General features: G+C 35.1%; 8 protein-coding genes and 3 long non-coding RNA genes across 14 annotated transcripts; 4 read left to right on the top strand and 7 right to left on the bottom strand.

Annotated features, from left to right (window-relative positions):
• Positions 1-1,939: 1,939 nt before the first annotated feature.
• Positions 1,940-2,433, bottom strand: LOC135127252 (uncharacterized). The gene is made up of 2 exons (XM_064053683.1): positions 2,087-2,433; positions 1,940-2,030 (listed from the first exon to the last, which is right to left on the bottom strand). Exons 1-2 carry the CDS (start codon positions 2,379-2,381, stop codon positions 1,990-1,992), a joined length of 336 nt encoding a protein of 111 aa, XP_063909753.1. The 5' UTR covers positions 2,382-2,433; the 3' UTR covers positions 1,940-1,989.
• Positions 2,434-4,531: 2,098 nt separating this feature from the next.
• On the top strand, positions 4,532-5,072 carry LOC135143024 (uncharacterized). The gene is made up of 2 exons (XR_010282667.1): positions 4,532-4,879; positions 4,934-5,072. It is a non-coding gene; the product is annotated as an uncharacterized LOC135143024 (long non-coding RNA).
• An 885-nt stretch (positions 5,073-5,957) lies between these two features.
• Positions 5,958-6,510, top strand: LOC135127248 (uncharacterized). Its single transcript, XR_010280185.1, has 2 exons — positions 5,958-6,343; positions 6,397-6,510. It is a non-coding gene; the product is annotated as an uncharacterized LOC135127248 (long non-coding RNA).
• A 131-nt stretch (positions 6,511-6,641) lies between these two features.
• On the bottom strand, positions 6,642-7,459 carry LOC135127226 (uncharacterized). The gene is made up of 3 exons (XM_064053639.1): positions 7,162-7,459; positions 7,004-7,111; positions 6,642-6,945 (listed from the first exon to the last, which is right to left on the bottom strand). Exons 1-3 carry the CDS (start codon positions 7,394-7,396, stop codon positions 6,782-6,784), a joined length of 507 nt encoding a protein of 168 aa, XP_063909709.1. The 5' UTR covers positions 7,397-7,459; the 3' UTR covers positions 6,642-6,781.
• A 1,144-nt stretch (positions 7,460-8,603) lies between these two features.
• On the bottom strand, positions 8,604-9,296 carry LOC135127236 (uncharacterized). Its single transcript, XM_064053648.1, has 3 exons — positions 9,066-9,296; positions 8,953-9,018; positions 8,604-8,893 (listed from the first exon to the last, which is right to left on the bottom strand). Exons 1-3 carry the CDS (start codon positions 9,274-9,276, stop codon positions 8,730-8,732), a joined length of 441 nt encoding a protein of 146 aa, XP_063909718.1. The 5' UTR covers positions 9,277-9,296; the 3' UTR covers positions 8,604-8,729.
• A 138-nt stretch (positions 9,297-9,434) lies between these two features.
• Positions 9,435-10,755, bottom strand: LOC135127220 (uncharacterized). Of its 2 annotated transcripts, none has more exons than XR_010280179.1 (4): positions 10,439-10,755; positions 9,987-10,377; positions 9,654-9,901; positions 9,435-9,605 (listed from the first exon to the last, which is right to left on the bottom strand). XR_010280179.1 is itself a non-coding variant. In XM_064053622.1 (4 exons), the coding sequence occupies exons 1-4, from the start codon at positions 10,247-10,249 to the stop codon at positions 9,481-9,483; spliced, it is 573 nt and encodes a 190-aa protein (XP_063909692.1). In that variant the 3' UTR covers positions 9,435-9,480. The 2 variants fall into 2 exon arrangements, 1 of the variants encoding a protein (XP_063909692.1); XM_064053622.1 differs by lacking the exon at positions 10,439-10,755 and having other exon boundaries at positions 9,654-9,892; positions 9,987-10,084; positions 10,139-10,249.
• An 83-nt stretch (positions 10,756-10,838) lies between these two features.
• On the bottom strand, positions 10,839-13,123 carry LOC135127241 (uncharacterized). Of its 2 annotated transcripts, none has more exons than XR_010280183.1 (5): positions 12,246-13,123; positions 12,079-12,193; positions 11,713-12,027; positions 11,180-11,664; positions 10,839-11,124 (listed from the first exon to the last, which is right to left on the bottom strand). It is a non-coding gene; the product is annotated as an uncharacterized LOC135127241 (long non-coding RNA). The 2 variants fall into 2 exon arrangements; XR_010280184.1 differs by having other exon boundaries at positions 11,713-12,015.
• Positions 13,124-13,318: 195 nt separating this feature from the next.
• On the bottom strand, positions 13,319-16,009 carry LOC135127206 (myogenesis-regulating glycosidase-like). Its single transcript, XM_064053597.1, has 11 exons — positions 15,724-16,009; positions 15,558-15,674; positions 15,053-15,510; positions 14,921-15,008; positions 14,721-14,872; positions 14,514-14,670; positions 14,164-14,464; positions 13,993-14,112; positions 13,801-13,939; positions 13,592-13,754; positions 13,319-13,542 (listed from the first exon to the last, which is right to left on the bottom strand). Exons 1-11 carry the CDS (start codon positions 15,740-15,742, stop codon positions 13,358-13,360), a joined length of 1,899 nt encoding a protein of 632 aa, XP_063909667.1. The 5' UTR covers positions 15,743-16,009; the 3' UTR covers positions 13,319-13,357.
• A 98-nt stretch (positions 16,010-16,107) lies between these two features.
• Positions 16,108-19,226, bottom strand: LOC135127191 (myogenesis-regulating glycosidase-like). 2 transcript variants are annotated; one of them, XM_064053584.1, is made up of 12 exons: positions 19,079-19,226; positions 18,511-19,038; positions 18,347-18,463; positions 17,840-18,297; positions 17,705-17,792; positions 17,504-17,655; positions 17,298-17,454; positions 16,945-17,248; positions 16,779-16,898; positions 16,591-16,729; positions 16,381-16,543; positions 16,108-16,330 (listed from the first exon to the last, which is right to left on the bottom strand). In XM_064053584.1, exons 2-12 carry the CDS (start codon positions 18,527-18,529, stop codon positions 16,146-16,148), a joined length of 1,902 nt encoding a protein of 633 aa, XP_063909654.1. In that variant the 5' UTR covers positions 18,530-19,038; positions 19,079-19,226; the 3' UTR covers positions 16,108-16,145. The 2 variants fall into 2 exon arrangements, with proteins under 2 accessions (XP_063909654.1, XP_063909647.1); XM_064053577.1 differs by having other exon boundaries at positions 18,511-19,030; positions 19,079-19,222.
• Positions 19,227-19,508: 282 nt separating this feature from the next.
• LOC135127213 (uncharacterized) lies at positions 19,509-20,394 on the top strand. The gene is made up of 7 exons (XM_064053607.1): positions 19,509-19,659; positions 19,714-19,779; positions 19,869-19,904; positions 19,954-20,001; positions 20,054-20,104; positions 20,161-20,217; positions 20,269-20,394. Exons 1-7 carry the CDS (start codon positions 19,615-19,617, stop codon positions 20,329-20,331), a joined length of 366 nt encoding a protein of 121 aa, XP_063909677.1. The 5' UTR covers positions 19,509-19,614; the 3' UTR covers positions 20,332-20,394.
• Positions 20,395-20,757: 363 nt separating this feature from the next.
• On the top strand, positions 20,758-23,202 carry LOC135142930 (myogenesis-regulating glycosidase-like). Its single transcript, XM_064074776.1, has 11 exons — positions 20,758-20,814; positions 20,862-20,978; positions 21,027-21,484; positions 21,530-21,617; positions 21,666-21,817; positions 21,868-22,024; positions 22,074-22,374; positions 22,421-22,540; positions 22,590-22,728; positions 22,776-22,938; positions 22,987-23,202. Exons 1-11 carry the CDS (start codon positions 20,796-20,798, stop codon positions 23,169-23,171), a joined length of 1,899 nt encoding a protein of 632 aa, XP_063930846.1. The 5' UTR covers positions 20,758-20,795; the 3' UTR covers positions 23,172-23,202.
• Positions 23,203-23,225: the final 23 nt, after the last annotated feature.

Below are 23,225 nucleotides of genomic sequence, written 5' to 3'. Positions count from 1 at the left end.
TGAACCGAGAAAGCGCTGTCCTTCAGCACCTCCTCCATACTGATATCCGCTTCGACTATTGTAGTTGTACGGCATAGGGTATCTTTGGCGAGAGCCGTAAGGGCCACCAAAAGACTGCGACTGAAAAGTACCGTAGCCCTGGCCACCGCCGGGGTACTGGCCGTAGTTCATGTATCTAGCGAAGCTAGAAATTATTAAACTTGCCAAAACAAGGAGGGTTAAATAGCTAGAGCTGCTCATTTTGGCTCTGTGTTCTTTAAATTTTCTTGAGACACTGCTGGCTTCAACAACTGATTTAAATTTGAATTACTTATCGTGACCGAAGTAACCTTTAGCAAAAATTCTTTGTATAAAAAAGTGTAGCGCACTTAAAACAGCTTATCGGGGACTAACGAACTGTATTTGATTTTAAAAATAGTAAGTAGACTAAATATGTTTTCGAATTGAGAAGACTTCCGTGAAAGTATTATGCATGGAGTGATGTTTGCAATTTATAGAAATTATCACAACGACGTAACTTTTTGTTATCATTTTTTTAAATATTCAACTCTATCAATATATCATTACAGATGCTGATCTCAGGAATTTATTATCAAAGTTGCTAACAGTATTACAATTTTTTAAATAAGGTGAACCTTCACCTTTTTTAAAGTTTAGAGATGTATATAAAGCTCAAAAATTAAATTACAAATCTTCGTTCAGATCAGTCCTTGTCGCGATAGAAACCTTGTTATCAATTTTATGAGTACTAATCCAGTACCAGTTTTTTTGAGTTTTAACTTTTTTTTTCTAACCAGTTGATAACACTGAATAGAATTTTTATTACTGAATCAAAATAAAAAACTCATGTGACTTATGTGCGTTTCTGTAAGAAGTCTTCATAATTAAACACTCTCCTGCTAAATCAAGTGAAAACACTTAAAGTCAAAAAGTCATTATTACTATTATTATTTATTAATGAAAAACATTAATTTAAAATAAATAAATATTTTAAAATACCTAAGTAAGTATATGAAAATATCGATGCAAGTATGTGTACAAACGTTTATAAAATATTGAATATATCACACTGTTTTCATTGAAGTCTATTTTTCCTACATACTAAGTGATTCAAAAAAATATTGTATTTTTTTCCTGACTGAAGTTTCAACATATAATTTAATAATACTGTTTACTGTTACAGATATCTTGTATCAAAACATCCTTTTTAAAACAGAGGTCAGCACAGTTCACAATCGGGACATCCATCTCTACTCGTGTCTACTTTTCGTATTTATTTACCTAACTTGTGCTTACTTTAGCCCCACATGTTGGTGCATACACCATTTATTCTTCGTAACGGGGCCTTACATTTCACTTTACCTAAATATCTGGTTTCCACAGTAGCTGTAAAAATCAACGTACTTAATATCGCGTAAACAAATTTCTTTTACCTTACCATCATCAGGTGCTTTCGTAGTTGCTCTTTTTTGCATTTCAGCAAACTCGTCTGGATTTAAAAAATCCCCTTCAAGGTTGGGAAAACCCCAAATCGCACTAATTAAAAGAAGCAATATGGTAATAATCAATTTATGCATTGATGTGTCAGTTATTAATTGTCTTCTTTTTGATCACTGTGTAACTGGTTAAATGTTTCAAACTGGGTCAGACCTCACTTTTGATCACTATATGGCGACACTATTCGTGAATATGTAGGTGTTTGTTAAAATGTTGAGTAGATTGTTGTTATCACTTCCAGTAACCAACAAGCACTCATCAGTGAGAGTATTTTTAGCAGCGTCGTCACTACATTCATCCACTAATAACCGTTATTCTCGCTTAGGTGAATTACCTAAAGAAATTGTGACACTGTGTACCAGTTAAAAACCCATTAACACAATCTCTTAAAAACTTGGAGTTTGCCGAATATGAAATCGGAAAAAGTTACTAAAGTAAAAAAAACAATAAATAATTTTATTTACATTCAATCTACATTAATATAAAACCAGATCAAACTTCTGTTACATCAGCGGTAGTTGCCTCATCATTATCTGCAAAAATAGAAATGAATTTTTGAAAACATTCCCTAAATTATGGTAGTTATTACCATCAGTACTCCCACTGCTTCCACCATTATCTTTGCAAGGTCCATCTTGCTGAAGCAACCCGTTGGTTAGATCAAGTGTTCCACAGGCAACACCATTTACAACATCACCTATCCCATCGACCACACCATCAGCAATATCGCCAAGATCACCAATCACATCTCCCGCTGCGTTGCCTAGATCTCCAGTTATATCACCAACACCGTTGATTATATCACCAATAAGTCCTCTCCCTGCTGGCTGAGACTCGACAACACTGTAGAGGCACAAGCACAAGACCGCAACTGCGAACTTCATTGTGAATACTTTCGGGTTACTTTAGTCACCACTTGAATGTGTTTGATCACCGAAAGGCAGCTCCCCGTTTTATATTCAAAATTTTGACGCACATTTTAAGTTCTGGCAGTAAACAAAAATATTTTCTATTCTGTGTGCTGTTTGGTCAAATAAAAAATATTTTGCACGGTTGTTGACGGCACGCGTGATTTTGTTGGTTTATGACTTAACAATAGTATAAAATAATGTGATAAAAAATGTAAATGTTGTAAATGATGAATTAAAAGATTTAAACTGATTTCACTAAAAACAACTAGGAAACAAGTTTGTCTGAAGTTTATAGGTAAATAAACAAAATAAAAAGCCATTGTACTGCCAAAAACACTCACAAAATATAAACAAAATATTAAAGTCATGACGCTGACGATGAGTTGAAAATTTGTTGACGGAAATTTTTGTTGAATCTGTGGTGTTTTTTTATTAAAATTTTCTTACTTTTCTCTTTATTTGTGGCGTTTTCACCACATTTTAAATTGTTTCTAGTCAGGAGTAACTAGGAAAAAAATTTTAATGATCTTTCAGTTTTTAGTTGAAGTATTAGAGTTGTGTTTTTCTTATTTTAGAAACGATTAACGAAGTTTTTATCAAAACCCTGTTAAATGAACAGAAACCTATAAATTCACAAATTTTCGTATTATTGCGCAAACTAATAACCAAATTTTTCTGCGTCTAATATTAGCAATTAATTAATTAAATACAAACTAAAAAAATTCCAAATATTAATACTGAAAAAACTACTTTTAACAATAGGTATTGTTTAAAACAATAAAAAATGTTTGGTGAGTTGTAAAAGTCCGTTAATCTCCCGTATCACACCTGTATAAAAAGACCACCAATTCCTCACTTCGGACAGACAAAGTGTCATTCTCTACTAGTGTTTTCACAATTTACCTACCAAACATGAAACTGGCAGTAGTCCTGATTTTCGCCTATTTGTGCGTAGTTCAAGCAAGGCCAGGACTTATTGACGATGTAGTCAATGGTATTGGTGACGTCGTCAATGGTATTGGCGATGCAACAAGTGTTATTGTTGGAGATCTGGTGTGTCTTGTAGATCCAGATGGCAAGTTGATAGAAGGATCGTGTTCGCCAAAGGACACAACTGACCAGCAGTAGTTGGTAAGTCAAACAAGGTTTTAAGAAATTAACTGACGTTCTAATTTTGAATATTGTTACAGAACCACAACTCCCGCGAGATTAAAATACACCTGCATGGAGTTCTATTTTTGTATCTAATTTGTAATGCAATCTGTTTTTCTCCACTTTTCAATAAATAAATATCTCAAATAGAACAACTAGATTTTTCTTTAAGTTTCTACCTGACTTAATCATTTCAGACGACATTTTGTCTTTAAAAAATAAAATTTCTCAACCCATACCTAAGAATAATAAATTACTTCCATTTTTATGACGTGTTATTTCTTCTCACTATTTTTATAGTTGAAAATCTTTTTAGCTCCTTTGGACAACCCATTTCGTACTGTTAATGTGCACACATTCACTATTAACCTAAGTTAATGCCGCCCTTAGTTAGACAAAAGTTAAAAAAAAAATGAATTTTATACTAAAAACTGCAACATTTGAACTTACACTCTGTGGAATATAAAATGTGGAACTAGCAAAATTTATTTCGCTCCCTTTTATATCAAAGAAAAATGGGGATTAAAATCTTAACATCAAGGCAATGTGTACGAAATTTTAGTTACGAAATTGCTTAAAAAATATACTGAAGGTCTTGGCCTTAACAAAAGATTTGTTAAATGAAAAGCTATACACAAAGCTGTCACAGAAAACACATATTTCGCCACTATATTTAATACAAAAATTTAAATTAACTAAAAATATAAAATAATTTTTAAACTTTTGTGAAGTAAATTCAATGGAAGCTGCAATATAGATAATAATAAATCTAGCAGGGCTCTCTTCATGTATCATTATGGTTACGTTGTCCACATTCACACATAAACTTACGAACTAATTAGAACTTAATCCCCGATACTACAGCAAACATGTTTGTCCTGTTTGGCTAAATCCATGCCTTAATTTGTCCTTGCTGATGATTATAAAATAAAAGATTCCTTTAATATTAATCCCAAAGGACAACTTTACTGTTGATAATACGAAATTATTGTTATTTATATGAAAAAAATAGTCACATATTACGAAGTTCCTCTTTCTGAATATATAAAAGGAACTCCTTCCAAATTACGTGTAAGATTAATCATTTAGTTGCCAACCGCGAACATGAAAGTAGCTGCTGTTCTTTTAGTACTCTTTGTATGTACTTTAGGAATAAATCAAGTACATTCCAGATCAATTGAACTTGGAGACCTTCTTAGCGATCTCGGAGACACTATTGATGGGGTAGCTGGTGTCCTTGGTGGGGTGGTGGGGGGGCTTATAGGCAGCACAACTGGAAATCAAGCACAAGAAACGCAGCCATCGACACAACAATAATGGTGAAAATTTTAAATACATGTATCCATTATATGGTTCTAACTATCCATTTTCAGACTCTTTTTCAACTTCAACCCACGAATTTTTGTTCCTGGCTTCTGCATTTCATATTTTGTACATAATGTAGATTATATAAATTTAAGCGATGTGTAAAATAAATATCACTGTTAACATTAATAAAAATATAAACACATATATTTCTGTATTAAAATACCTAAATGCCCATAACATTAAAAAATAATAACAAAGTCAAAAACTGATTAATTATGAATAATAAAAAAACCCAGACCTACACGTATTCAACCTCAAGCTAAGGAAGAATTGTAACAATTTGATGATGTCATCTGGAAAGTTTCTACATTAAAATTATTTAAATAAATAATTTATATCTATGCTGCTGGTATATGAATCTGCTTTAGGTTTTCCCCTAGACATACAAATTTTCTCAAAAAAATATATACATACAAATCCCATTCCATACTCTAATCAGGTCTCAGTAGCACAGAAGCGACCGTGCCTCCTTAATATCTGCATTTTTTCGAAAATTTGAGAATACTCTAACGTTGCGATCGCCTATATTTAATAATAATAAAAAAAGCTTAATTAAGAATTTTAGTTGTCTCCTCTGGTTTGGGGAGAAAAAATCATTCAAATTCTTCCACATATTTTGATCAAACAGCTTGGTATCATTTTTGATATTTTTTAACAACAGAGTTCTAATTTCTATAATCCTAAAATGAATATATAAATATTAAAAACACTAAATACAAATTTAAAAAATCTTGTATGTAATAAGTTTCAAAAATGTATGTAATAAGTTTCAAAAACATATTCTTATCACACTTCCAAAAATAAGTAAATACAAAATATAAAGTTTCCGTATTATATTTAGTAAGTAAATGCGACAAGACAAAAGTTTAGCGAACAACTCATTGAGAATTTATTGCTTTGCTAATTTGTATCTGAAGAATGTTATTTACAAAAAGATTTATTTCCTAAACAAACTATTGCTAACACCATCGTCCTTAAATCTGACTGTTCAGTGACTATTTGTTTACACTTATTGTCAACAATATAAAACTTAAAGGAAGATATAATCCATAAGGACAACCTCGGTAACAATTTGTCATTAGTTCAAAATATTTAACTAACTATAAAACAGCACTAATCCTTCTTGATGTATAAAAAGATCTCCTTCCGCCTGATTTGAGCAGAAGATTCGAAGAATCCATCTTGTATCCACGTACCGACACCATGAAGTTCGTTACTGTGCTTTTCTGTATTTTCCTATTCGTTTTCACCATAAACGAAGTCAAATCAAAACCAGCTGGTGATCTCGGTGGGATTCTTGGCGGGGTTGGTGAAACCTTGGACAATGTGACTGGAGGTCTACTTGGAGGTGTAGTCGGAGGACTTCTTGGCAATATATTAGGACAGCCGCAACAACAGCCAGCTCAGCAGCAATGGTAATAACAAACATCTAAATTCAGTATTTTTTGGACTAATAGTATGTTTTCAGACTCTCTATACCCACCTTCATTAAAAAACTTTTATTATTAGTGTATATTTTTATTAAACCTTATGTCAGTGTCTGGTTGCACTAAAAAAAGATGTAATAAAAAATTAAATTCTGTATTTTAGTAAAATTTTCCAAGGATTAAATTCGCATTAGAACTGTATTAAGTTGTTTAAACAAGAAATATTTTATTACATAAACTTTATTTATTATCGTAAGCCTACGCATGATGATAACAAAAACGTAACTTTTGTGGTCAAATAATAATCACAATTTACAAGTATTTATTTAATTAAGTAATTATTATGTAGAATTTTTCCTTGTTTAAAATTTGTTTTCTGATAACGATATATTTACCCTTTAAAATAAAAACAAAATAAAAAGGAACTCAGTACTCTTGCCTGCAACCACCCGCTCCATCTGGTTTTTCACCTTCAGGACAATTCGGGCGTGCACCAATAAGCCTTCTTCCATCAGAAACAGTAACAACTTCAGGTTTTGATTTTTCTGTGGTCTTTTCATCTACCGCTTTCGTTGAATGAGTTTCTTCGCCTACAACGAACAACGTATTTACACTTTTTGTTTTAACTACCAAATAAACAAAAATTACTCTTTTCCTCGACATTCTCATCATGTGTATCCACTTTACTGGATTGTGGCACTTCAGTCGTTTTCTTTTCCTCCACCTTATTAGCCTTTGTAGTTTGATCCACTACATCTACAAATTAAATATATTTATTTCTGATTACCTCAAATATAAAAACTTACGTTTCTCCTCTGTTTCTTCATGTGATTCAACTGTATTGCTTTGTTCGTCTCCGTTGTTCCCACAGTTAACACTGTTGTGTCCTATAACACCCCCAAATTTTTGAATACCGCATCCGATCGATTTTCGAGTGTTACTAACGCCAGATTTTATTTTGTCAAAAATGACACCCGACTCCACAGAAACTGCATGAAAAACAGTTAAATATGAAAGTAAGAAAAACACAGATAGTTTCATTGTTGTGCTAAGTGATGAAATCGAACTCTAAACTGGATTTTTAGAGTTACATGTACATGACTTGATCAAAAGTTTATCAGCTGGATTTGTTTGTCGTTTCGTGTTAAAAATGCTTTCAGCAGATAATGATAATTAGGTAGTTCCAATTAAACAGTTGGTAATAGCTTTAAAATAATTTTTATTCGATCTCTTTGCGATAATTTATTATTTATATATTTTTCTGCATCGTCCAACTCTGTCCATTCTTTCTCCGGGCTTGCAGTTTTCTCGCATTCTCAGAACTAAAACATCACTTTGATTTTTCGTTTCTTTGCCTGCGATACAAAATTAGAGAACAACACATACAACAAACCGCTGATTTCAGTTTGATCTGAAAGATAAGTAACATCCAAATTTTTATTGTCGGTCTGACAAGATCTCCTTCATGGAATTATTTATTTGGAAAACAACTCACGCTGACAAACAAAAAAAGTAGAAATAAATTCATGACGATATTAAACTTGAACACGAAACATGATACAAATAAATGAGCGGTCGAACTTATCAAAGTGTTGTGAAAATATTTAGACATTCATGTTTTTCCTATCACAACAAAAAGAACTTGCCGTGTATTCATTAACCTTCCCGAAATTTTAAAATAAGAGAAGATATTGTTACGAAATAAACCCATACGCCGCCTCCGTACGACGCCTATAGGCCATCGAAAACTTTTTGGTCTGTACTCATCGTCAATGACAGCGACCGAGCGGCGGATCGCTAGAAATAAGCCTGGAAGCGCAAGTCGTGAGCGGCAACCGACAAAGATCCCGATCGCCGGACATTTAGAAGGAAGTATGCGTTTAAATAGAGGCCACCTTCGGGAATGAGGACTATTCAGTCAATCGAGTCCACGAGAGCACAGTCAAGTTGTGCCGGAATTATGTTATTACGTCGATTTTATTCACTGATAAACGTAACGATATTTTGTCTTTTCGGAGAAACATAATCTCACTTGTTGTTAACTTTTAAAAACCGGTAAACATTGTTACCAACACTGATTCATAAGGAACTTTAACAAACCGTCTTGCTCTGTTAACACTAAATGTATCTGTTGTAACTTACTTTTAATTGCAAAATAATAATCTTCTTCTCACTTAATTACAATTTAGGTATGAAAAAAGAATTTTTAAACCAAACAGTTTTATTGTCAACTAAAAACCTCTCGACTATAAGTTTTGCTTACAATTTGTCTTGTAGAAAATTCTGCAAAGATTAATTGAGATGTAATAACTTCATTTTTTATTTTTGTAATAAAAAATTAAATTCTGTATTTTAGTACTAAATAAAAAAGAACTCAATACTCCTGCCTGCAACCACCCGCTCCATCTGGTTTTTCACCTTTAGGACAATTCGGGCGTGCAACAAAAATATGTCTTTCACTAAGAACAGTATGAGTTTCAGATTTTGATTTTTCGGTGATCTTTTCATCTACCGTTTTTGTTGAATGAGCTTCTTCGCCTACAACAAACAACTTATTTACAGTTTTTGTTTTAAATAGCACATAAATAAAAAAATACTCTCTTCCTCAAAGTTCTCATTAGGTGTGTCAACTTTACTGGATTGTGGCACTTCATCCACTACATCTACAAAAATATCTTTACTTCTAAGTACCCCAAATATAAAAACTTACGCTTTTCCTGTCTTTCCTCATGTGATTCAACTGTATTGTTTTGTTGGTCCCCGTTGTTTCCACAGTTGTCTTCTATAACACTCCCGAATTTTTGAACGCCGCATCCGATTTTTTGTCGAGTGTTAGTAACGTCAAAAATGGTACCCGACTTCACAAAAACTGTATGAAAAACAGTTAAATATGAAAATAAGAAATACGCAGATAGTTTCATTGCTATGCTAAGAGATGAAATCGAACTCTAAAACTGGATTTTCAGAGTTAGACTTAAGTAGTTAGTTCAAATGTTTATAAGTTGTATTTTTTCTTGTTCCGTGTTAAAAATGCTTTAAGTAGATAATGATAATTAGGTAATTCCAATTAAACAACTGGTAACAGTTTTAAAATAATTTGTATTCTATTTCTTTGCACTAATTTATTATTTATAAGATTCTCTGCATCGTCCAGCTCTGTCCACTCTTTCTCCGGGGTTGCAGTTTCCCCGCATTCTCACAATGTGTCTCTCGTGAACTAAAATATCACTCTGATTTTTCGTTTCTTTGCCTGCGATACAAAATTAGAGAACAATACATACAACAAAGTACAACTAACCTCCAACGCTGCTTTCAGTTTGATCGGGAAAATAGATAACGTCTAAATTTTTATTGTCGGCCTGACAAGAACTGCATAATATCTCCTTCACGGAATTATTTGGAAAACAACTCACGCCGACAAACAAAAAAAGTAAAAATAAGTGCATGACGATATTAAACTCGAATACGAAACGTGAACTGTTAGTGATACAAATGACCGTCGAACTTATCAGTGTTGCGAAAGTGTTTAGAAATTTTCTGGAAAAACTACTTTGTTTATTATTTATTAACTAATTAACGATATCAGTTGATTAAGTGACGTCTGTGCTGAAGTCACTGAACATCCACCTACCCTTTTAAGTACAAAACAGAAATCAATTTGTTGATGTTGATGATGTTTTGGTATGTTTCCTCAGATCCTCTGTAAACCACATCTAACGCCTTGTTTAGCTTCAAACAAACTTGATGTGATTTTATCTATAAACACACCTGAATCCACACTACTTGTTCTACTTGTTTGGAAAATGTGTAGAGAGGGAAAACAAGATGATTACTTCGGAAGGGCCGGGAATAAAACAAGCGCTTCAAAATTCTCAAGTAAATTAAAATAGGCATACAAAACGGATGTTATTTATTTATTTATTCTTCATCCTCGTCAATCCAAGTATCAACACATTTGTTTTCAATCATAATGTACGGCTGCTGGCAAGGCACAACAAAAGCTTTGAAGAAACGTAAGTTTACTATCGTATTAAAAACAAAAGGTAGAATTAAAAAAAATGAAAGCCACAAAACAATACTTACCTCGGGTTGTATTTACTTTTGCGGTTTGATTTTTAATTGTGCCACTTTTGCACTCTTCAAACAATAGAAAAAGTGCGAGGAAAATACAAAATAACTGAAAAATTTTTATAATCGCAAACATTTCTTCGTGTTCATTAATCTTCTCGAACTTTTGTAGTAAAAGAAGATATTTTGTCGTTTCGGAGAAACATAATCGCACTTTTTGTTGACCTTTAAAAATCAGTAAACATTGTTACCAACACTGATTCATTAACAAACTTCTGTCTTGCTCTGTTAACACTAGATGTATCTCTCGTTGTAACTTACTTTTAATTGCAAGATAATAGTGAGCAAGGATCTTCTTCTTCAATTAACAATTTAGGTATGAAAAGGCGTAAAACAAATGACAAGACTGCCGAAGTTTCAGTTACATAAATAATTTTATTTAAAGTTATCATTTAAATAAACATTTCACCACATTTCTCTTACTTTTCTTACATATTGCATTAAAATAAAAGTGTTCACCTACTTATTCTACTCGTTTGGAAAATGTGTAGAGATCGAAAACAAGAAACCGATATTATTTACTTGTTTGGATATTTAGTCCTCATCGTCGTCAGTCCAAACTTCAACGCATTCATTGTCAACCTTAACGTGTGACTGCTGGCAAGGCACAACGTCAAATAAATGTCTGTTTCCTATCGTAACTAAAAGGAAAGGTAAAATTTGTAAAAGAAATCAAGGCCACAGAAAAATACTTACTTCCAGTTACATTGACTTTCTCGGTTTGGTTTTTAATCGTGCCACCTTTGCATCCTTCAAACAATAGAAGAAGTGCTAAGAAAAGACACAACAGCTGTAAAATTTTTGAAATCGTAAACATTTCTTCGTGTATTCACTGATCTTCTCGAACTTTTGTAGTGAGAGAAGATATTTTGTGGTTTCGGAGAAACATAATCTCGTTTGCTGTTGACCTTTACAAACTAGTAAACATTGTTGCCAACACTGATTCATTAGAAAACAGCACACTCGTGTCTTGCTTTGTTGACACCAAGTGTGGATTGCAACTTACCTGTAATCACAAACTAATAATAAATAATGGATTTTATTCTTACTGAATTAAAGAATTTTGAGTTGTATAAATATCTTTATTTACAGTTGTTATTTAAACGGTATTGTGCATTTATTGTTTACATTCAATTGTCCTTTCGGACACAAGATTCTGAATATTGCATATTGCGGTGTAGCTAAAATAAAAGTGCCAACTTTTTATAGAAAAATTTCGTAATATTTACCTGCTCTCAAAGTGGTTTGCTCTGCTGAGCTGTCATCAAAACTTTCTGGAGAGTCGGAAATTTCTATAGTGGTTGCGACCGCTGTCTCAGTGGTTACGACCGCTGTCTCAGTGGTAATAACTTCCTCAGCATTAACGTTAACACAAACAATAAATAAAAAAAATTGAAAACACAAAATTACCCCAAAATTCCACATGTCAATCTCTAATTTGTAAAAAATCCGTTGTTGTTGAATTTCAGGTTTCCCACTCAAAATTTCACCGCAGCAAGAACACAGGGACGCAGAAAAAATTCAATGATAACCTTTAACATTAACTACAATGTTTTATTTGAACGATTTTATCATTTGTACAAAGACGAAGTAACCTTATTGTCTACGTTGTCCTGGCAAACAGTGATCCAGATTAAATGATTCACCAATCCCCTAGTGCATTCGTCACATATTTTTCTTGTCCTCTTATGTCAATCTCAGGAGCCTCGACTGTCATAAAACCAAAAAATAATTCACCTCATCAAAAACACCAACAACTTACCGTTAAGCTTGTGGCTACTGAAATCGCAAGGATCCTTTATGTGTTCGTGTTCAACAAACACGCTTTTAGCTTTGTGGAACCCGCAGTGAACGCCTTGTTTCACTTTTGAAGCGCCGCTTTTGATTTTTTCAATGATTGCACCAGATTCTACAAGGGTTACTTGCAGAAGACACACACAAATAACTACACACAACAAGGACTTCATCTTCACGGAGAAGAATGACTACTTCACTATCTTTACTAAAACTGTTTGTTAATACTTATCGTCAGGTTAAATATAGGGACACATTTCCCTTCTAATTCGTTGTAAACGTAACCTTGAACACAATTTGCACGAACTATGTTCTTCGGGGCCAGCGTAAATGATTCTTTTTTGGTCCACTGGAGTTCAGTAGTACTTTCTACAGTTCTTGATGTTTCAGGTTTTAAATTTGAAGGGTTTGTGTTTAACACTGTTGTTGCAGAGTTTACAAGTGTACAAAGTAAAATGTGTAATAATACACATAAAAAAACGAATTTCATTTTCATTTGTATTTCGTTGTCTTTAGGGACACTTGTTACTTAACCCTAAACGTTAAATGGAACACTACATTCTTTAGTTACATCGTTGAGCACTGCACCTTCGACACACTTTACACGAAATAGGTACTTTGTAGTCACCGTAAAATTTGTTTTTGCTTTCCACTGGAGTTTAGCAGTATTTTCTAGCGTTGTTGTTGTTTTTGGTTTTAAAGTTGACGAGTTTGACTGTGGCACTATTATTGCAGAGTCTGCAACTGCACAAAGTAAAATATATAACAAAACACATAAAAAAGCTAATTTCATTTTTGCATTTAATTTAAATTTACACCAGGAATTTAGTCCGCTTTTAATTGCTGCGCAAAGAAATGGGGATTTTTCTGTGATAACCTTAGATATCCCTTGGACGTGAATCTTTTAATAGATTTATCGGTATGTACGCAGAATGTCAAGATAACTTTTAACCTTTCTTAGGCATAATTAAACAAGTCTTCTAAGAATCGATAAGGAAAAACAAGGCAAAACCAGAATCGGGATAAAATTAAATACCCTAGTAGTAAACAGTGCCAAGAATTTGCTTTTTATTGATACAATTATTGTTTAATGAAAAAGGGAAGTACATCAATCGGTGCAGGATAGTCTGCCAAAGTTTGAGGTCCTTCGTATATTGTTCCATCGTTTCCATCCTTCCACGTACCAGCCGGAATAACGATATTTCTACTAGTAGCACCTTTCTTTATTATAGGAGCTACAAGAATTTCCTCACCCACCAAATACTCTTAAAAAAACAAATTTACAAAAATCGTATTATCAAAATTTTAACTCACGATCGTTTGATTTTAGAGCGTCAGGATTTGTAGGATCAACCCACCAGATAGGAGGATTTACGGGAGTTCCTGTCGAAATGCTATTATTCATGGCGGCTAAAATAGAATCAGCGTATTCTTCATGCAATTCCACGAACTTTTTGACAATTGCAACTGCATCAAACTAGAAAACTGCTATTAGCTGCGTTTACAAAAAGTACGATTTTTACATCATCACTAGTTATCTCCCACGGCAAAAAACTGAATTGCATGGAAGGCATAAAGGTGTTTGCTTGCGTCCACCTAACAATTAATTCGGCTGTTGGTTGTTCAAAGTAACCGTTCCCTCCAATCATATCAGGAAGGACGCTATAAATAAACAAATCTAAACACAACCAAAAACTTTGAAATCTACCACGTACAATCCATATCCGTTAATGTTAAACTGTAGAAGACTGGTGATAATAGAGTGTAGACCATTGATAATAGTCCATCTAGAATCCCGGTCCAACATTCTCACAAATATTCCAAGATCTTGTGTCCTAGAAGATTCCAATTATTGACAATCTATACATTCATGATAATGACATTACCTCCACGCAGATCTAACTTCAAGCAAACCGCCGAATTCAGCACAAGTACGAACATAGGCAGCAGTTAGCGCATTTGGACTATCTTCTATATCAGCATTAAGGTCTGGATTTGGTGGCGCCCAATCACTTTCGCCTGCATCAAACTTAAAACTATCAATACCGTGCAACTCCTGAAGTGTCTTAAGCCTGTCCGTAAACCACTTTCTTGCTCCTTCTTGGGTGAAATCAACGTGATGAGCAGGGTTTCCATTCCACCAGCTGGTTTCCTCGCTACCGTCGTTCTTAGATTTAATAAAGTAACCTTAAATGGAAAAGATAAAATCAAAATGTTTGCGTAACAACTTAAGTACCGTTGCTTTCGCCATACTGCATTGGTTCTTCGCAGTCATCGTTAACAAAAGGGTGAGTCCAGAGGGTCACCGTGAAACCTAAATCTTTCAAGGTTTGGACGGTACCATTAATATCGGCGAATTGGTTATCATTGAACACCAAAGAGCCATAGCACGTCTAAAATCGATAGTCAAAATCATTTAATTTGGCAGTATGGTGGTACTAGCCTCCCAGAAATCATCAATTTCGATTTGTCCTGTGAAACCATGGTCTGCTATCTCTTGCGCAAAAGCAACCACCACTTCGTCGTTAATATCCCTCTTGTATTTAGCCCAAGTGGTCCAAATTGGGTTACGAATGATCCACTCGTCAGGGTGTGCTAGAAAATATCGTCAGTACAGAGTGACAAAACACAGGAGAACGAAACCTTGAGGTTTGCCCAAAAAGTTATTGACGGCGTGCAAATGAGCTTCTTTAGCATCTCCCTTAACCACTAAATTGTAGACCAAAGTAACCTACAACAACAGTTAAACGATTGATATGATGGTAGTTCTCTTACTTCGTCTCTTCCAGCATAGGAGTCCGTTGCCGCCCCTATAAAGCATATACTTCCAGGAACTGCAGTGTTTTGGTCCACGTATAAAGGAACCTTATCACCAACGAAAACATATCCACCGTTCGAGTTTAACCAATAGCGTTCGGCCACGGCACCATTGTCGCCCTTCAAAGTTGTGTAAATCCTATTCCTATACCTTACATTTTCTACAGGCCAATCGGCTTCCCACTTCTCAGGACCACCAAACCAATTCGTGTCAGAACCATTTAAATCTAGACAATCTTGAAGTGTGGCTTCAGTGTTACTGGTTTGCCATGAAATATTAAAACCGCTATCAATACTATCGATAGACAAAGAGACATCGTCAATCTGGAGACTACAACTAGCGGCTCCGTCACAATCGTCAGGAAAGTCCAGATTTCGGTTTTGCCCAATTTGTCCAGATATTTTGACCGCATCACCTAGAGACGTTGATTTATTGGTGGATTCGGTTTTTTCCATCACTTACCTAGAGTGACACTTATTGTTGTTTGGTCACCGACAGATATCTCCAGTTTGATACTTTCGTCATTGCTATTAACTAATTGTAGACTTTTTGTTTGTACAAAAAGAAACAACAAACAAACTAGAAAATGTTGAAAATGTATAAATAGAGTTGGATATTTTTACCTTACCAATGATTTTGAACCCCATTGTGGTAACTCACTGATCAAGACAGAGTTGTCCTTTTATAGTGGTCTATCACATATACACCATCTAATCGGAAAGTGATCGTTATCAAGCACTTAAGAGAATATCGGAAGGCAACCGTATTTTAGATACAATTGTTTGTTTAGAATTTGTATATACAACACTTCACAATCGACTTTGTACTGCAGAATATTCCATAGAAATGTTTCGTAACTAACCTTCCACTTAATTGTTTGTTTCCCGTGTCGCTTGTGGAAAACCACAAATTGGAATTATAGTCACTTGTATGAGTTTTACTGGGCATCTAAAACCTGAATAGTCACAACTTGTGGCAAAGGTGTTCGATGATAATTTAAGGAACCCATTGGTTATCGAGAAAACTTTTTATTGTAAACTTTTGATACACTTATTGTTTAATGAAAAAGGGAAGTACATCAATCGGTGCATGATAGTCTGTCAAAATTTGAGGTCCTTCGTATATTGTTCCGTCGTTTCCATCCTTCCAAGTACCAGCAGGAATAACGATATTTCTACTAGTAGCACCTTGTTCTATTACAGGAGCTACAAGAATTTCCTCACCCACCAAATACTCTTTAAAAAACGTGTTCACAAAAGTTTCCATTTTCAAGGATTTAACTCACGATCGTTTGATTTTAGAGCGTCAGGATTTGTGGGATCAACCCACCAGATCGGAGGATTTACAGGAGTTCCAGTCGAAATGCTATTCTCCATAGCGTTCACAATAGAATCCGTGTATTCGTCATGCAGTGCCACAAACTTTTTGATAATCGCCACTCCATCAAACTACAACACTACTATTAGCTGCTTTTACAAAAAAGTACGATTCGTACATCATCGCTTGTTATCTCCCACGGCAAAAAACTGAATTGCATAGCAGGCATAAAAGCGTTTGCTTGAGTCCATCTTGCAAGTAATTCGGCTGTTGGTAGATCACCATAACCGTTCCCTCCGATCATATCAGGAAGGACGCTAGAAATAAACAAATCAACAACCCAAAACTTTGAAATCTACCACGTACAATCCGTATCCGTTAATGTTAAACTGGAGAAGACTGGTTATAATAGAGTGTAGACCGTTGTTAAGAGTCCATCTAGAATCCCTATCCAACATTCTTACAAAGATTCCAAGATCTTGCGTTCTACAAAATTTCAGTTATTGAATATCAGCACTATCCACGACGTTACCTCCACGCAGATCTCACTTCAAGCAAACCACCGAATTCAGCACAAGTACGAACGTATGCAGCAGTTAGAGCATTTGGACTGTCTTCTATATCAGCATTAAGATCTGGATTTGGCGGTGTCCAGTCGCTTTCGCCTGCATCAAACTTAAAACTGTTAATACCGTGCGACTCCTGAAGTGTCTTAAGCCTGTCCGAAAACCAGTTTCTTGCTCCTTCTTGGGTAAAATCTACGTGATGAGCGGGGTTTCCATCCCACCAGCTAGTTTCCTGACTACCGTCGTCGTTCCTAGATTTAATAAAGTAACCTTGAATGGAAAAGATAGAATCAAAATGTTTGCGTAGCCAATTAAGTACCATTGCGTTCGCCATACTGTATAGGTTCTTCACAGTCATCGTTAACAAATGGGTGTGTCCAGAGGGTGACCGTGAAACCTAAATCTTTCAACGCTTGAACGGTACCACTGATATTGGCGAATTGGTTGTCATTGAACACCAAAGACCCATAACAAGTCTAAAATGAGTACTCAAAATCATTGAGTTTGACATTTCGTGTTACTAGCCTCCCAATAATCATCAATTTCGATTTGTCCGGTGAAACCTTGGTCCGCTATTTCTTGCCCGAAAGCAACCACCACTTCGTCGTTAATATCCTTCTTGTATTTAGCCCAAGTGGTCCAAATTGGGTTACGAATCATCCACTCGTCGGGGTGTGCTAGAAAATATCGTCAGTATAGACGGACAACAACCCAGAAAAACGAAACCTTGAGGTTTGCCCAAAAAGTTATTGACAGCATGTAAATGAGCTTCTTTAGCATCGCCCTTAACAACTAAATTGTAGTCCAAAGTAACCTACAACATATGAGTTATACATGTTGACATTGTCGTAATTCTCTTACTTGTTCTCTTCCAGTGTAAGAGTCCGTTGCTGCCGCTATAAAGCATATGCTTCCAAGAACCGCACTATTTTGGTCCAAGTACAAAGGAACCTTATCACCGACGAAAACATAACCACCGTTCGAGTTTAGCCAGTAGCGTTCGGCCACGGCACCATTGTCACCTTTCAAAGTTGTATAAATTCTATTCTGGTAGCTCACAGTTTCTACAGGCCAGGTGGCTTCCCACTTCTCCGGTCCACCAAACCAGTTTGTATCAGAAGCTTTTAAATCTAGACAATCTTGAAATTTGGAGTCAGTGTTACTGGTTTGCCAGGATATACTAAAACCGCTATCAATACTATCGATGGACAAAGAGACATCGTCAGTCTGAAGACTACAACTTGTGGCTCCGTCACAATCTTCAGGAAATTCCAAATTTCGGTCTTGCCCAATTTGTCCAGATATTTTTATCGCGTCACCTGTAGAAATGTGGATATATTGGTGGACTTGGTTTTTTCCATCACTTACCTAGAGTGACACTTATTGTTGTTTGGTCACCGACAGATATCTCCAGTTTGATATTTTCGTCATTGCTGTTAATTAACTGTAGACTTTTTGTTTGTACAAAAAGACACAGCAAACACACTAAAATTTGGAAATGTATAAATAGAGTTGGATAGGTTTAAACTTACCGATAATTTTGATCCTCATTGTGTCAACTCAAGCACCAAAACATAGTTCTCCTTATATAGTTGCCTACATCATCTAATCGGATAGTGATCGCTATCAAGCACTTAAGACAATATCGGAAGGCAACCGTTTTTTAAATAGAACACTTCACAACCGACTTTGTACTGGATAATTTAATTTTTAAATAAAAACCAACAATCCAAAGTTTTATTGAAATTCGAAAATGCTATACATATTATAATATACCTATATAATTTTATCAAAAAACGTTACTAATACTAAACAATAGTTAATAGTTTAATTTTTGCAAACTCAAAATGAATAAACTCTTCTGCATCTACCACGGATTCTTCTATGTGCCGGCGGACACATTAACTTTCTTATAAGGGTATTAAAAGTAGGTCCTCCGGGTACTCCCCACATAATTTCAGTCTGTTTTATTTTTGCGTTCTCAGCTAAGTAAACATTACCAACAACCACAACCAACAGAAGGACAAGAATTTTGAAATGCATATTTAGCACCTAAAAAGCTACAAATTCACATCGTTACAAACACTCAGTACAACTCACCTAAATTAGCGTATGTACCAGCTACAACGTCAATAAATCTCACCACAAAATAGATATAAAGAGTGTAAGCAACCACGAAATGCGTCAGCCTGAATAATCTTTTGTAGATTTGGCTGTCACACCTATATTTATTAATGACAAATGTTCTTTACACAAAAAGAAGTGGTTAATGCAAACCTTGAGTTTATCTTTTTCCAAATAATGATAACACTGTGCAAACTCGGAACTATTTTTCGTCAAGCTTTCGGGAAAATCATAGAAAGTTTCTTAAAAAAAATCAAATAAGTGTTTTTGATACATGGAGACGCCTTTCGCCAACAGTGTTGGGTTCGTCGTGGAAAAAAACGTCATTTTTGAGTTATGTTTAAATATAAAACAAAAATAAATTTTCCGTCGATGATAAATTTTCAAGTAAGCAAAATTAAGATGATACTTTGCAACCATTTATTGCGTTATGAGAACTTCTAGCAAAATCGGCACAATTTTATCAGTCAAACGAGTATAAAAAGACCAATTCGTATGAATCGGTCGTAAACATGAAGCTCGCGTTTGTTTGTGTTTTGATCTTCTGCATTTGCGTGGTAAGTATATTTTTCCTTGTTTTTTTGTTTGTTAAATCTTTTTTTAACTTAAAGCACAGTGCATGTGAAGCAAAATCGGTGAGTTCGCACTCTTCTAGGTTGGAGCATGACGACATAAGGGTAAGAATTATACAAAATTGGTTAAATTTATAACAAACTATTACAAAGAATTTTCTTAAAGAGAATTTTCTAATTTGTTTTGTTTGTAGAGAGGACACTTAGATCACCAAATGCAGCTAAGACAGGTGATATTTAAACACACAATAAAAAAATAATAACTGTGTTTGATTTTAGAGAACGCACTCTGAAAACACGGTACATTCCCCTAGAAAAATGATGACGGTAAAATTATTTGTTCTATTTTTTACAAATCTGAGATCACGCTAATTTTCAGAGTATGCATCCTCGCAGTCATTCTACAGAACAATCAGTGATGCCAAGAAGGGTAATTTTACCGCGAACAAATTTAAAGCAATTTCAAAATTAAAAATTTATTTTCAGAAAATCAATCTTGTGCAGTCTGAAGAATTTTCAGACCAAGAACTATCACACCAAGGGGTAAAAACATAAACGATACTTGTGTTAACAATCACTGAATAAAACTTTTAGCACTCTGCAAGAAAATTTGGTCCGAGATCCAATAAACAGAGGACGTCTGCAAGACTTTATTAAAGTGCGCTAAAATGGAAATGAAATTAAATTTGTTAAATATTAAATAATAAAGGTTTTTGGCAATTTGTCGTTTTTTAACTAGCCTCTGAAGTACAGACAAACAAATACAGCTCCTTCGAAAAATAATTAAATTAAATTCTGCGAAAATGAAAATTATAAAATAACATACTTGTAGTTTATGAGTCCGTTTCAGTTTTTTTACTACCGTAAGAACCTGTAACATGTTTCTTTAGCAAAAATCGTTAGATTAGAACAGGTGTAAAATAGACAGTCATGGAACAATTATTGTTTACAGTAAAAGGTGTTAGATTAGATTTCACTGAAAAAAATCCTTGTTGTTAACTGAACCTTCTTTCTTATTGTCTTAAGTGCTCGATAACGAGCACTTTCCGATTAGATGATGTATACATTATAGACCACAGTAAATATAAGGACAACTTTATTTTGATGCTTGAGTAAACACAATGACGATCAAGATTATTGGTAAGCCAAAAATCACTCAAATCTATTTATAAACCCTCAAATTTCAGTTTGTTTACTGTGTCTTTTTGCACAAACAAAAAGTCTACAGTTAATTAACAGCAATGACGATAATGTCAAACTGGAGATAACTGATGGTGACCAAACCACAATAAGTCTCACTCTAGGTAAGTGATGGAAAAAACCAGATCCACCAAAACATCACACTTGTACAGGTGACGCTGTAAAAATATCCGGACAGATTGGGCAAGGCAGAAATTTAGATTTTTCCCAAGACTGTGACGGAGCTTCAAGTTGTAGTCTCCAGATTGACGATGTCTCACTGTCTATCGATAGCATCGACAGTGGTTTCAATATAGCATGGCAAACCAGTAACACTGCAACCACATTTCAAGATTGTCTAGATTTACAACCTTCTGACACAAATTGGTTCGGTGGTCCCGAAAAATGGCAAGCCAACTGGCCCATAGAAAACGTAAGCTTCCAGAATAGAATGTACACAGTTTTGAAAAGCGACAACGCTTGCTTTGCTGAGCGCTATTGGCTAAACTCGAAGGGTGGTTATGTTTTTGTTGGGGATAAGGTCCCTTTGTACTTGGATCAAAATAATGAGGTTCCTGGAAGCATATGCTTTAAAGGGGCAGCGACGGATGCATACAGTGAAAGAGACCAAGTAAGAGAATTATGGCGATTTCGGGTCGTATACGATGTGTTGTAGGTTACTTTGGACTACAATTTAGTTGTTAAAGGGGATTCTAAGGAAGCTCATTTACACGCTGTTAATAACTTTTTGGGCAAACCTCAAGGTTTCGTTTTCCTTGTTGTTGTCAATCTATACTGACGATATTTTCTAGCACACCCCGACGAGTGGGTCATTCGTCACCCAATTTGGACCACTTGGGCTAAGTACAAGAACAATATTAACGACGATGTTGTGGTTGCTTTTGGACAAGAAATAGCAGACCAAGGTTTCACAGGACAAATCGAAATTGATGATTTCTGGGAGGCTAGTACCACCAAACTGTCAAATTAAATGATTTTGACTACTGATTCTAGACGTGCTATGGTTCTTTGGTGTTCAATGATAACCAGTTCGCCAATATTAATGGTACTGTTCAAACGTTGAAAGATTTAGGTTTCACGGTAACCCTCTGGACCCACCCTTTTGTGAACGACGACTGTGAAGAACCGAAGCAGTATGGACAAAGCAACGGTACTGAAGTTGCTACGCAATCATTTTGATTTTATCTTCTCCATTCAAGGTTTCTTTGTTAAATCTAAAAACGACGGTAGCGACGAAACCAACTGGTGGGATGGAAACCCTGCACATTTGATAGATTTTACGCAAGAAGGAGCAAGAAACTGGTTTACGGACAGGCTTAAGACACTTCAGGATTTGCACGGTATTGATAGTTTTAAGTTTGATGCAGGCGAAAGCGATTGGACTCCACCAAATCCAGTTCTTAATGCTGATGTAGAAGAGAGTCCAAATGTTGTAACTTCTTCCTACGTTCGCACTTGTGCTGAATTCGGTGATATGCTTGAAGTGAGAACTGGATGGAGGTAATGTCATGGAATGTGCTGATAGTCAATAACTCGGATTTTCTAGAACGCAAGATCTTGGAATCTTAGTAAGAATGGCGGACAAGGATTCTTCATGGTCGCTTAACAACGGTCTGCACTCTATTATCACCACTCTTCTACTGTTTAACATTAACGGATACGGCTTGTACGTTATAGATTTCAATATTTTTGGTTTTTGATTTGCTTATTTATAGCGTCCTTCCTGATATGATCGGAGGAAACGGTTACGGCGATCCACCATCACCCGAATTAATTGCTAGATGGACACAAGCAAACACTTTCATGCCTTCTATGCAGTTCAGCTTTTTGCCGTGGGAGATAACTAGTGATGATGTACGAATCGTACTTTTTTGCTAACACAACTAATAGGACTTTTCTAGTTTGATGGAGTGGCGATTATCAAAAAATTTGTGGCATTGCATGACGAATACACTGATTCTATTTTGAACGCTATGGAGAACAGCATTTCGACTGGAACTCCTGTAAATCCGCCTATTTGGTGGGCTGATCCTACAAATCCTGATGCTCTAAAATCAAACGATCGTGAGTTAAACTTTGAAAATAACCACTTTTGTAAACATGTTTTTTAAGAATATTTGGTTGGTGAGGAAATTCTTGTAGCTCCTGTAATCGAAGAAGGTGCTACTAGTAGAAATATCGTTATTCCTGCTGGTACTTGGAAGGATGGAAACGACGGAACGATATACGAAGGACCTCAAATTTTGACAGACTATCCTGCACCGATTGATGTGCTTCCCTTTTTCATTAAACAATAAGTGTATCAAAAATGTACAATAAAAAACAAGTTCTTAGCATCACTAGATTATTTA

Source organism: Zophobas morio, unplaced genomic scaffold (assembly GCF_036711695.1).
Source record: "Zophobas morio isolate AGI-343-1 ecotype UQ-CSIRO unplaced genomic scaffold, CSIRO_AGI_Zmor_V1 ptg000002l, whole genome shotgun sequence".
In the NCBI taxonomy this organism is placed as follows: domain Eukaryota; kingdom Metazoa; phylum Arthropoda; class Insecta; order Coleoptera; family Tenebrionidae; genus Zophobas; species Zophobas morio.
The sequence above is the reverse complement of the archived record's forward strand: the minus strand, read 5'-3'. Positions and strand labels throughout refer to the sequence as shown.

Coding starts and splice junctions, on each gene's coding strand:
- LOC135127252 (XM_064053683.1), bottom strand. CDS start 2,381: ATGAAGTTCGCAGTTGCGGTCTTGTGCTTGTGCCTCTACAGTGTTGTC. Junction 2,031..2,086: donor AAGCAGTGGGAGTACTGATG/GTAATAACTACC, acceptor CTATTTTTGCAG/ATAATGATGAGGCAACTACC.
- LOC135127226 (XM_064053639.1), bottom strand. CDS start 7,396: ATGAAACTATCTGTGTTTTTCTTACTTTCATATTTAACTGTTTTTCAT. Junction 7,112..7,161: donor TGAAGAAACAGAGGAGAAAC/GTAAGTTTTTAT, acceptor TTTAATTTGTAG/ATGTAGTGGATCAAACTACA. Junction 6,946..7,003: donor TGAGAATGTCGAGGAAAAGA/GTAATTTTTGTT, acceptor TGTTCGTTGTAG/GCGAAGAAACTCATTCAACG.
- LOC135127236 (XM_064053648.1), bottom strand. CDS start 9,276: ATGAAACTATCTGCGTATTTCTTATTTTCATATTTAACTGTTTTTCAT. Junction 9,019..9,065: donor TGAGGAAAGACAGGAAAAGC/GTAAGTTTTTAT, acceptor ATATTTTTGTAG/ATGTAGTGGATGAAGTGCCA. Junction 8,894..8,952: donor TGAGAACTTTGAGGAAGAGA/GTATTTTTTTAT, acceptor TGTTTGTTGTAG/GCGAAGAAGCTCATTCAACA.
- LOC135127220 (XM_064053622.1), bottom strand. CDS start 10,249: ATGCCTATTTTAATTTACTTGAGAATTTTGAAGCGCTTGTTTTATTCC. Junction 10,085..10,138: donor TTTCCAAACAAGTAGAACAA/GTAGTGTGGATT, acceptor GTTTGTTTGAAG/CTAAACAAGGCGTTAGATGT. Junction 9,893..9,986: donor TCTGTTTTGTACTTAAAAGG/GTAGGTGGATGT, acceptor TAGTTTTTCCAG/AAAATTTCTAAACACTTTCG.
- LOC135127206 (XM_064053597.1), bottom strand. Junction 14,113..14,163: donor GAAGTTAGATCTGCGTGGAG/GTAATGTCATTA, acceptor GGAATCTTCTAG/GACACAAGATCTTGGAATAT. Junction 13,543..13,591: donor CGCTCTAAAATCAAACGATC/GTGAGTTAAAAT, acceptor TGTTTTTTTAAG/AGTATTTGGTGGGTGAGGAA.
- LOC135127191 (XM_064053584.1), bottom strand. Junction 17,249..17,297: donor ACAGTATGGCGAACGCAATG/GTACTTAATTGG, acceptor TTTCCATTCAAG/GTTACTTTATTAAATCTAGG. Junction 16,730..16,778: donor AACATTAACGGATACGGATT/GTACGTGGTAGA, acceptor GTTTATTTCTAG/CGTCCTTCCTGATATGATCG.
- LOC135127213 (XM_064053607.1), top strand. CDS start 19,615: ATGAAGCTCGCGTTTGTTTGTGTTTTGATCTTCTGCATTTGCGTG. Junction 19,905..19,953: donor ACCAAATGCAGCTAAGACAG/GTGATATTTAAA, acceptor GTTTGATTTTAG/AGAACGCACTCTGAAAACAC. Junction 20,218..20,268: donor AAGAACTATCACACCAAGGG/GTAAAAACATAA, acceptor TAAAACTTTTAG/CACTCTGCAAGAAAATTTGG.
- LOC135142930 (XM_064074776.1), top strand. Junction 20,979..21,026: donor CACAATAAGTCTCACTCTAG/GTAAGTGATGGA, acceptor ACACTTGTACAG/GTGACGCTGTAAAAATATCC. Junction 22,729..22,775: donor GGGAGATAACTAGTGATGAT/GTACGAATCGTA, acceptor GGACTTTTCTAG/TTTGATGGAGTGGCGATTAT.